Source organism: Lactuca sativa, chromosome 9 (genome assembly GCF_002870075.4).
Source record: "Lactuca sativa cultivar Salinas chromosome 9, Lsat_Salinas_v11, whole genome shotgun sequence".
NCBI lineage: Eukaryota > Viridiplantae > Streptophyta > Magnoliopsida > Asterales > Asteraceae > Lactuca > Lactuca sativa.
Genome location: NC_056631.2, coordinates 9741379 through 9753092, shown reverse-complemented (window position 1 = coordinate 9753092; position 11714 = coordinate 9741379). Strand labels below are relative to the sequence as shown.

Sequence of the window (11714 nt, the reverse complement as noted above, 5' to 3'; positions counted from 1 at the left end):
CCTATAAATTCTCCTACCCATTTAAATAATGACATGTCATATTACTATCCTAAATATTTTTATATTTCATTAAATGAACATTAAATATTATACATGTCAGGATGATATAGTAACAAAAGTCTATGATTTTCCGTTTTAGGCTTTTAAAATTAAGCATGTTTTAGCCCAAAAGGGCATTTTTAAGCCCACAAAACGGGGTGACGAAAGAATTTGGGGGACTGGGAAACGGGAAAGGCTACTTCTGGCCCGTGGACATCCCTAAATTATGCAAATACTTTTCGCAATTAACATTTCCTTCTAAAGCCTGCATCAACTAGACACATAACATAACTATCTTTGTGCAGTGTACATGTTAAGAGTGTGTCACATTAACATAAAAACACCACCTTTATTACGTCTCGTTTATTAAAACAAGCAACACAAAAAAGGTGAAAAATTAACAGATCCCGATCATAAATAACATCATCATCATCAAACAAACATAAGATAAAACCAACGAAAACACAAAAATAAATATCTAAAAGAACAAAATCAGTGGCAGCAAAGACCTACAACTCCCTCGAGATTGCTGCAGCACTCTTACCTGAAACATATACATATAACAAAATGAAATGATATCACATGACACAGAATTAGATGAATCAATCAATAATATACTAATTTATATTTACCAATAGGTTGTTCCTCCTGTTTTGCAAAATAATCCTGAAGAGCCACCATTTTAAACTTCTTGGTTTTCATGCTTTTGATAGCCTCACAAGTAGCCAAAGCCCCAGAAACGGTTGTTATGATGGGAATCTTGTAAGCCAAAGCCATCCTCCTCAATTGACGCCCATCAATCTGATCAAGATCATCATTGGAACTGGTGATCACCATCAACTGAATCTGTCCATTAGCAACCATATCACCTGCATGTGGACGCCCTTCATGCAACTTCAACACTCTCTCAACTGGAATCCCATCCATCTCAAGAACATGAGCAGTTCCTGAAGTTGAAACAATCGTGAACCCAATCCCCAAAAAAGCCTTAGCAATCTTCCCCAAATGAGGCTTCGTCATATCATTCAAACTCAAAAACACAGCCCCTGAAACCGGTAGCTTCTGTCCCGCAGCTATCTGAGATTTAGCAAAAGCAATTGAAAAATCCGTATCAATCCCCATCACTTCACCCGTACTACGCATCTCAGGCCCTAAAAACACATCACACCCTTGAAACTTCTCAAATGGAAGAACAGCTTCTTTCACTGATACATGTTTTGGTATAACCTCTTTTGTGAAACCCAAATCAGGAAGTGAAATCCCCGACATTACAAGTGAAGCGTATTTAGCTAATGGCCTCCCGATCGCTTTTGACACGAAAGGGACTGTTCGGGAAGCCCGCGGATTCGCTTCGAGCAAGAAAACATCTCCGGAATTCGTGATTGCGTATTGACAGTTCATAAGCCCGCAAACGTTCAACCGTTTAGCTAATTTTGTAGTCCAATTTCTGATTGTTTCCAGACTCGCAGCGGAAACGGTTTTGGTCGGAATCATACAAGCGGAATCACCGGAATGGACTCCGGCTTGCTCGATATGTTCCATGATTCCGCCGATCACGACATTCCCGTGTAGATCCGCGAGGGAATCAATATCGATCTCGATCGCGTCTGATAAGTACCGGTCCACCAAAACGGGTCGATCCGGATCCACTTCAACCGCGGTTTCGAGGTACTTGATTAGCTTTTCGTCACTGTAAACAATCTCCATTGCTCGACCTCCTAACACATATGAAGGTCTGACAACAACCGGATACCCGATTTCCGATGCGATTGCGAGAGCATCGGCTTCACTTTTCGCGATTCCGCCTTTCGGTTGTTCGATTTTTAGTTCGTTTAGAATCAGATTGAACCGCTCTCGATCCTCAGCTGCATCGATGGAATCGGGTGATGTCCCCCAGATTTGAACGAACCCGGAATTGGAAGAAGATGGAAGCTTGTGTTCATCGAGGTAGTTTTGAATGGGAAGTGCGAGCTTCAATGGAGTTTGACCTCCGAATTGGACTATGATTCCATCGGGACGTTCCATGTCGATTACATTAAGAACATCTTCAACTGTGAGTGGCTCAAAGTAAAGTCGATCACTCGTATCATAATCGGTTGATACAGTCTCGGGATTTGAATTCATCATGATCGTTTCATAGCCTGCCTCCTACAATTACAAAGAAAGATTAAATAAAAAAAATTTAAAATTTAAAATTATACTATAAAGTAGTGAATAGTGATGAATGGATGTTTCGAGTTACGAACCTGAAGGGCAAATGAAGCATGACAGCAGCAATAATCAAATTCAATCCCTTGACCAATTCGATTGGGTCCACCACCCAAGATTAAAACTTTTTTTCTTTTAGTTGGAGATGATTCGCATTCATAATCATAAGATGAATACATGTAAGGAGTGTCTGCCTCGAATTCTGCAGCACACGTGTCAACACGTTTGTAAGCAGGAGCAACTCCCAAAGACAAACGTGTCACACGAACTTCTTTCTCTGTTGATTTTGTAGCAAATGATATCTGTTTGTCACTAAACCCTCTTTTTTTGATTTCATAAAACTCGTCTTTATCAAGCTGCGATAAAGTTTTTGACATGATGTATTGCTCGACATCCACCAATTCTTTAAGTTGTGTGAGGAACCATTTGTCGATGAAGCTTAATTCATGAATGGCGTCCACTTTCATGCCCCGTTTCATTGCAGCATATACAGCATGGATTCGATCAGGATTTGGAACACGAAGACTGTATTTCAGTTTGTCCCAATCCCAATCCAGCTCTTTGATTGGTGCACAACCCCAACCCGAATACCCAGTTTCAAGTGATCTCACTGCCTTCTGGAAAGATTCTTGAAATGTTCTTCCTACAGCCATTGATTCACCTACGGATTTCATCTGTGTTGTCAACACCGGTTGAGATCCTGGGAATTTCTCAAATGCAAACCTGGGAATCTGTATAATCCAATGAATTTTACTGTTAGAAAATTATTATGTGTTATATATATAAACAAAGGAAAGAAGATAATACTCGCCTTTGTGACAACATAATCGATTGAAGGCTCAAAACTAGCAGGTGTCTTCATTGTGATATCATTTGGAATCTGGTCTAAAGAATAACCAACAGATAACTTAGCAGCCATCTTTGCAATAGGAAAACCAGTAGCTTTTGATGCTAAAGCAGAAGATCTTGAAACTCGAGGGTTCATTTCAATAACCATAACCTCGCCATCTTCAGGATTCACAGCAAACTGTACGTTAGAGCCACCACATTCAACTCCAATTTCCCTTATAATTGCGATGGAGTAATCACGAAGGCGTTGGTACTCCTTATCTGTCAGAGTCTGTGCAGGGGCAACTGTGATTGAATCCCCAGTATGAACACCCATTGGATCGATGTTTTCAATAGAACATATAATAACAACGTTATCTGCCAAATCCCTCATAACCTCAAGCTCGTATTCTTTCCATCCTAACAACGATTTCTCAACTAGAACTTGTGATGTGACACTGGCTGCAAGTCCTGACTTACAAATCGTCTCGAATTCTTGTTTATTGTAAGCAATTCCACCACCAGAACCACCTAAAGTAAAAGCCGGTCTAATAATCAAAGGGAACTCACCAATTGTGTTGGCGATTTGCAGACACTCTTGAAGGGTAGTACCAATTCCAGATGGGGGAGTTTTGAGGCCGATGTTCTTCATGGCTTCCTTAAACAATTCCCTATCTTCAGCCTTCTTGATAGCTTCAAGTTTAGCTCCGATTAACTCCACATTGTACTTATCAAGCACACCGCTTTCAGCCAACGCCACCGCCAGATTAAGCGCGGTTTGGCCACCCATGGTGGGCAAAATCGCGTCTGGTCGTTCTTTTGCAATCACCTGCTCGACTAACTCCGGTGTCATCGGCTCAATGTATGTCCTGTCAGCCATATCCGGGTCGGTCATGATAGTAGCCGGGTTTGAATTGATAAGAACAACTTCATAACCATTCTCTCTTAAAGCTTTACAAGCTTGAGTACCAGAATAATCAAATTCACATGCTTGGCCGATAACAATAGGCCCAGCACCAAGAATCATAATCTTTTTGATATCAGTTCGCTTACCGACATTTGGTTTTTGAGTTTCAGTTGGTTGGGTGCTCTTAGTAGAGCTGCAGACAATGGAACAAGCGTTTTGTGTGCGGGTTGAAGGTGCTGATAAGTTGTGGGTGATTTTGGACTTCTTTAGTGAGAATAAGGAGAAAGGGAAAGACTTTGGTTTGGAGGAGATGAAAGCGGAGGTGGAGGTGGTGGCAGTGGCGGCGGCGGCGGTATTAGTGGATGAAATGAGCATATTTTCGCAGGGGTTGAAGCAAACCGTCATATCGGTAACGACGGAAGACGAGAGCGGCGCAAGGGACAAAGAAGATAGGTTTTAGCCCAAATGTGTCACGCCTCCACTACCTTACGGCGTTTTCTCCGTTACCCACAATTTGCTATTGTGCTCGTCCCTTTCGCATATATTAACTAGGGTTTGTCGCAAAAAAGATCGTGATATTGGGGAATATGATTACCTATTTTAAAGCATCGTATTTAAGTCTATTATGTGCTTGTAATAGATTTATGTCATTCGAAAATATATTTTCGACAAAAAGTATTAGCATAGATATTTCAAACGAAAAAGTAAATTCCCAAATAAACTTTTTGGCAAAAATTATTATTTTCAGAATAAACAATTCTGACAAAAAAATGTTGTAGAAATTTTAGGAAATAATATTATATACTTCAGGTAAAATTTGTATATTCGGGAGTTCTTTTTCAAAATTTTGAGTTGATTGTAGAATTTCATAATTGTTATGTTTGTTTAATCTGTTGTTCAAATGTGAACATGTCCAATCCAAGACTCAAAGCCTCAAATGATACTGGTTGAGAAGTTCTCTGACTTTAGAATCCGGTGAAGTACCATTTTGAAAGCCCAATGATGGTGGTTTTTGTCAAAGTCTCGGTGTAAATAAGTGTTGGGCATTAGCTGAGGGGTGGGTAGTGTGGGCGGGAATGAATATGTGTGTTTTGGAAAAAAAAAATGGATTAAGAAAATTATGGAAACACATGTAAAAAACTAGCATACTGTGAAAAAACATGTAAAAAAAACCAACATACTGTGTAAAAATTTTGTAGGAAAATTTTTGGCCTAAATTCCTCGCTTTCAAAAATCCACATAAAAGGTCATACTTTTTTGTCCCCTTCCAATTCTTAAATATATTATTCTAAACTAACATAAGTGAAAAAACATGTAAAAAGACGAAATAAAAAAAAAAATAAAGTTGTCAAAAACAAAAAATGTAAGAAACCTTGGCCAAAAAAATTACAATGCCATTGAATAGTCAATATATATATATATATATATATATATATATATATATATATATATATATATATATATATATATATATATATACACTCAATGACCTTGGATAGTAAACGAAAAGGAGACATGTAAACCTATAATCATTGGTAATTGACTAAAAAAACAAATTATGTGATCTTTTAAATCTTAAACAAAAATAGTGACTAAATGAACACAAATACAATAGTTTAATGCCCAAATTCAACTCTAACCTTTACTTTAATTCTTTTTTTATTTAAAGAATTGCATTATCATCTCCTCTTTGGTAACGTAGTACACAAAAATCTCAATTTTATACAAAGGACAAATAAAACAAAAATCATGAACTTTACTAATCAATCTAAATTCTAAAGTGTGGTGATTACAAAATCATCGATCCAGATTGAATGAGACAAGAACATAACTTACCAAGTTACCATGCATATCCATACAAGTAATGGTTCAACTTCAACAAATACAATTTCCGAAATCAAGAATCAGTTTGTAACGGAATGACTTGTACAGAAATCAAGAATAAATTAGCATATTCACCTAATTTTGAAGTTCAGGTTCCAGCAAAATCCATCACAATAAAAAACAAAAACAGAAACCAATTCAGCAATCAAAGGTAGTTGTAGACAACATAACATTGTGAAAGCATATGCGTTTTATGGGCTAATATCACCATAGGAAACAAGACCCCTTTGACCACCAGCACCAGGTGGGATTGACCTTGACCTTGACCTTGACCTTGACCTGCTTGAAACCACAGACACCATTTTCTTAGGCTGATGCTTACCTGGAGATGGAGAAGCCGCCCTTTTGGCTTTGTGTGAGGGTGAGGGTGATGCCACCCGAGGTCCAAGCCGCGACTTTAATTTTTCGCTTATATCTGCTCGCCTTTCAACTGGACTTTGGCTACGACTCCTTCTCCTATACCTACGAAAGGCCAAATTAGTAAATTCCATTTTAAAATATCAAAGAAATACTTTTAAGAGAGAGAGAACCTGGGAGGGCTCCTGCCTCTCGGTGGACTTCTGTTTCTTCGTGGTGGGGACCGCTCAGAATATCTTCGATAATTTGGATATCTGATACAAATCATGTATGTTATATACATGGTTATTATATTTGGTAAATAATTCAAATGTTGATTTATTACCTATCATGATGAGGCTGAGGGTAGCCAAACTGATGAGACCTGCGGGGTGAGCGGTCAGGGCTGGGGGTGCGGTATCTTCGTGCAAAGGAATATTCCTTGGTGAAACCTCGTCCTTTTCTAACTCTTTTTGGAGTCCCATTTCCATTTGGTGATCTGCTTCTTTCAGTGTTGTCAGAAGGTCGAGACCCTTTTTCATTTTGTGACGGACTTTTTGAAACCCTCTTTGAGATTGGGCTTCCACTTCTCCTTACAGGACTTCCCCCACTCCTAAACACACAAACAAAAATTATTACACACACACACAACACAATATCAATGTATGTCAGTGTGTGTGTGTCTTCAAACCTGGATCTGCTCGAGTCATCTGAATCTTGACTTTGCTTGCCAGATGGCTTATTAGATAGAGTTTCCTTCTCCTTCACAATCCCATTTTTAAGAAGCTCTTGCTCTTCCAAGGTTTTCTTTGAATTTTGATCCTTAATTTCCACCTTTGATTCAGGTTCCTTTCGTGACAGATCTGGTGAACTTTTCCTCACTACATAGTATTACATAACAAGATTTCTAAGCATCTATCTCACTAACAGTTGACTAGGGAAAACTGAAATGTGCGTTCTACTTTATTTTTTTACCCATAGCAGCAACCTACTTACGTACATCTGTTTACCAATAATAGCGCAATGTATTTGATTATTAATTTTTACTTATAAGTTATACCTACCATAATAGCAATTTACTTTAATTTTTACCCAAAATGGCAATGTTGCATTTTCTACATATACATATATGACCATTTTACATTATCCACTACTATCTGTAAAGAAAAATTTAAGTTGGTTGCTACCATGAGTGACATATTGCTATTATTGGTAAATAAATGTAAGGCCGTTGCTATATTGTTATTATGGGTAAAAATACAGTACAATGCCTATATTGGTAGAAAGAGTAAATTATGTTGCTATTTCCTGCAATATGCCCTTAAAAAGAAGGGAAAAAAAAGATACCAGAAGTACTTGAAGGTCTATTTTTGGCCTTTGCAACACGTCGATTTGCTTTTCCATCATCAGAACTGCTACTTCCACTTTCTGTTTCACTTGAACTCCCAGAGCTCCTAAAGTAAGTCCACTTTTACAGGTTAGAAATATAATATTAAATGAAAAGAGATTTAAGTAATATATATATATATATATATATATATATATATATATATATATATATAATCAAAAGGCAACTATTTGGACCTTCTCCTTGATCTTTTGCCGGGCAAGCGTCTCTTTTCTTTCCGTTTGTTCTTACGCTGTTTGACTTCTTTTTTTGTTGACCTCTTCTTCCTTCTTTTACCACCAGCAGATGAACTTGAAGAGTCGGAATCAGCTTCCGATTCCGACTCCGAATAGGAATCGGAATCACTCTCCGAAGAATAAGATTCGGAATCTGAATCAGATGGTGAGTACTTCCTTCGTTTCCTCAATTTCTCCCTGATAGATGATCCCCGGCGTTTTTTTACTCGCCCATCCGAACTGTCATCAGAAGAAGAGATATCTTTCTTCACAGTTTTTTTCTTTTTACCTATAAAGAAAATGTAACATTGCATATAATCAAATAAATGTTATTCATGGTTAATAAATAACAATAGCAATACCTTTTACGGGTTCCACCACATTGTTCTTCTTATCTTCAATAACTTCACCACAATCCACAATTTTTACCACACCAGAAGGTTTTCCATCACTTGTTCCCAACAGCTCAATCTTCTTAATTGTCTCCATTCCCTTTGTTACCTTACCAAAAACAACATGTTTCCTGCCATATAACCAGTGAACAAAGCTAGGGTTAATAAAAAGATTATAAAACCAGATAACTTGTAACAACAAGGCAATGAATTACCCATCAAGATGGGGTTGGCGCTTGAAGAGTATAAAGAACTGAGATCCATTTGTATTTGGGCCACCATTTGCCATAGAGAGTATTCCAGCTCCACTATGATCCAGCTTAAAGTTCTCATCTACACAAAGAGTAGAATTAGAAAGAGCATTAAATGATAAGTCATAAATCTTGCATATAAAGAATGAAAGGAAACATGTTTTGAATTATAATTTATACCTGCAAACTTTCCTCCATAGATGCTTTCCCCACCAGTGCCTGCAAACCATCAAAACGTCACCCCTTACAACTCTGGGCATGCAGATGGAAGTTAAAAAGAGCTTCTCCACTCTGTCAAGAACATGATTTAAATAAAATGCATACCATTTTGTTTTGAGAAATCGCCTCCCTACACACATTGAAAAAAAAGTTATTTCACATGCAAAAGTTATGCTGCTATTATAAGATATAACCAATTAACATACTTGAGCCATGAAGCCTTTAATAATGCGATGGAATATAATTCCCTTGTAGTGCAATGGTTTTCCAGTAACGCTTCCAATGCCCTTCTCCCCTACACAGTTAACTCACAATGTAATAACAATGCATATGTATGTATGTATTTCAGATGCCTAAGGTTCATTAAGCCCTTGAGTTTACACGTACCTGTGCATAGTGCTCGAAAATTCTCAGCTGTTCTAGGGACAATATCGGCAAAAAGCTGCAAATTTCAAGTCGTTACTTTCCATTAGTATCTTAACCCCATAATGAAGAGATATAAAGTTACATGACTACATATAGAGTTACATAAATACCTCGATGACAATTCTTTCTGCAGGACTTCCTTCTATTGATAAGTCCAAGAACACACTAGGGTTTTTATTCTTACTCATCTCTTCTCAAAGCAGATCCTAAAACGAACAAGTACCATTAGCATTAGCATATCGCTTCAGATTAAGTAAATGAGAGAAGGTCTAAACTCGCTCTCCTCGAATTTACAAAAAGGTATAATATAATCGTATACTCTAGTGACGTATCATTTAAAAAAAAAAAACATGGGAAAATGATTACAGCTACATAAATGCACATGTTTACACGAAGAAACTTTCAATTTACTATGCTATTAGAAATGCTTTTAACTAATGGATAAAACCCTAAACCCTAGCAGCCCCAGATCAACAAATAAGCAGTCTCACTAATTTTTCAAAAATATTTTGTTTACTAAAACTCACATTAAGATGTAAATTTCAGGAACAAACTACAGATATGAAATAGAACACGAAAATGCGATCGGTTAATTAGAACTTTGAGGTGACATCCGTAAATAGTGCATGCGTCGATTTGAGATTGAACGCAATAGCAAGAGTCTGAGAGTAAAGAGAGGATCGAAAATCTGATGAACTTTAAGAGAGACAGAACCCACCGGCGGACGGCGGTGGCGAGCAGGAGAGATTCTTGGTGATTTTTCCTCTTGTTTTCGCCTATGGTCACTGCTCCACCCGAAAACTAGCAATCGGTGACTTGGGTGTGGTTGGGATTAAAATATAAAATGACTTATAGCAAAATAGTTTTTAAAACTTTTGCCTGCTATTAAATTGCTTTTAGGGTGTTTGGAATTTTATTTAAAACGATTTGTTGATTTATTTGTTTTTTTGTTTTTTACAACGGAATAATTTATTGCTTTTTTAAAAAAATTAATAAGTAAAACAAAAACAAATATTTTGCAATATAAGAATGATTTTTAAAATAATTTTTTATTAACCTTTAAAAAATGAGATTTCAATAAGTTAATACAAATACTTTTTAAAAAAACAATTTATTGACTTGCTGTGTTTTTCCACCTAAAAAGTTAATTCATATATTTTTTCAAAAACTATTTTTCTCATCATCATAAATCAATAAGTCATTTTACCTAAAAGTTATATTTAGGGGGTGTTTGGCTTAGCTTTTCACAGCCAAAAGTCCTTTTTTAAAAAGAAAAAAAAAAAAAAAAAAAAACAAAAGATGTTTGGCAAACTCGTTTTAAAAGTCACTTTTGAAGTTTTTTACACAACGAAAATGAATTTTTTGGAAAAGTCAGGAAATCCTGACTTTTTGTAACTTTTCCAAGAAGGACTTTTGGAGTTTGAAAAGCTAAGCCAAACACCCCCTTAATATCAAAATGGTATCCCAAACACCCTCCTTAATCTTAACTTCGTAAAAAATGGTTCATAGTTCTTTATAATTGAGGTTATAGTTCACGACTATATAAGTTAGTTTATAAGATAGTTTTTCTCTTGGATTTATAGTTATTTAGTTTTTGATAAAAACTAAAAGAACTAAAAAAACTAGCTATTTTCAACCTTCGCATGGCTTTGAATTTCAAAAAGTTCATTGCATACACATGTTTAATGGAACTTAGCTCGGGGGTTCTCGTTTCACCTGCTTATGTAACAACTGTATGAAACAAAGAAACCTCGACTGATTCCTCATATGACCTAAAAATTTTTATCGTATGTCTTTTTCTTCTATCATTGCTTTGCCTTGTGGCCTGTTTGACCACCCCGTGTTATCCTCAAAACTTCTCATGACATTTGGAATCCTGGTATGTTCAATATTGCCCCTTTGTGTATTGATAATTGCATTTTGGTCCTTATGTTGTATATGCGGCGTACCACATGGTACGCTTGGCGTACATGCTACGAAGCGAGTACGTGGGGCGAAAATGCAATTATCAACCTTCGCATGGCTTTGAATTTCAAAAAGTTCATTGCATACACATGTTTAATGGAACTTAGCTCGGGGGTTCTCGTTTCACCTGCTTATGTAACAACTGTATGAAACAAAGAAACCTCGACTGATTCCTCATATGACCTAAAAATTTTTATCGTATGTCTTTTTCTTCTATCATTGCTTTGCCTTGTGGCCTGTTTGACCACCCCGTGTCATCCTCAAAACTTCTCATGACATTTGGAATCCTGGTATGTTCAATATTGCCCCTTTGTGTATTGATAATTGCATTTTGGTCCTTATGTTGTATGTGGGGCGTACCACATGGTACGCTTGGCGTACATGCTACGAAGCGAGTACGTGGGGCGTACCACATGGTACGCTTAGCATACTTATGTAAGGGTTAGACGGGGTTTCAGACACGTTGGTGGGGCGTACGTATTGTAACGTCCAAAGAATAATGACATAAAATTTTCGTTTTTAGATTAATAAATCGTTAATACATATCATTTTTCATAAAACTAAGGTAATCAAGATTTAACAAAACATCATCGAATCAGAGTAAATCATAGAATGCAGAAACACGTGGTGTGTGCT

At 36.9% G+C, this 11714-nt stretch overlaps 2 protein-coding genes across 4 annotated transcripts; both read right to left on the bottom strand.

Annotated features, from left to right (window-relative positions):
• Positions 1 to 368: 368 nt before the first annotated feature.
• On the bottom strand, positions 369 to 4567 carry LOC111921689 (carbamoyl-phosphate synthase large chain, chloroplastic). Its single transcript, XM_023917276.2, has 4 exons — positions 3059 to 4567; positions 2286 to 2978; positions 672 to 2187; positions 369 to 583 (listed from the first exon to the last, which is right to left on the bottom strand). Exons 1-4 carry the CDS (start codon positions 4385 to 4387, stop codon positions 549 to 551), a joined length of 3573 nt encoding a protein of 1190 aa, XP_023773044.1. The 5' UTR covers positions 4388 to 4567; the 3' UTR covers positions 369 to 548.
• A 1243-nt stretch (positions 4568 to 5810) lies between these two features.
• Positions 5811 to 9986, bottom strand: LOC111921688 (peptidyl-prolyl cis-trans isomerase CYP63). 3 transcript variants are annotated; one of them, XM_023917271.3, is made up of 14 exons: positions 9832 to 9986; positions 9224 to 9319; positions 9075 to 9129; positions 8894 to 8982; positions 8793 to 8817; positions 8649 to 8687; positions 8433 to 8550; positions 8188 to 8348; positions 7787 to 8114; positions 7550 to 7656; positions 6894 to 7083; positions 6549 to 6815; positions 6397 to 6477; positions 5811 to 6328 (listed from the first exon to the last, which is right to left on the bottom strand). In XM_023917271.3, the coding sequence occupies exons 2-14, from the start codon at positions 9299 to 9301 to the stop codon at positions 6058 to 6060; spliced, it is 1809 nt and encodes a 602-aa protein (XP_023773039.1). In that variant the 5' UTR covers positions 9302 to 9319; positions 9832 to 9986; the 3' UTR covers positions 5811 to 6057. The 3 variants fall into 3 exon arrangements, with proteins under 3 accessions (XP_023773039.1, XP_023773041.1, XP_023773040.1); XM_023917273.3 differs by having other exon boundaries at positions 5811 to 6322; XM_023917272.3 differs by lacking the exon at positions 9832 to 9986 and adding an exon at positions 9641 to 9795.
• Positions 9987 to 11714: the final 1728 nt, after the last annotated feature.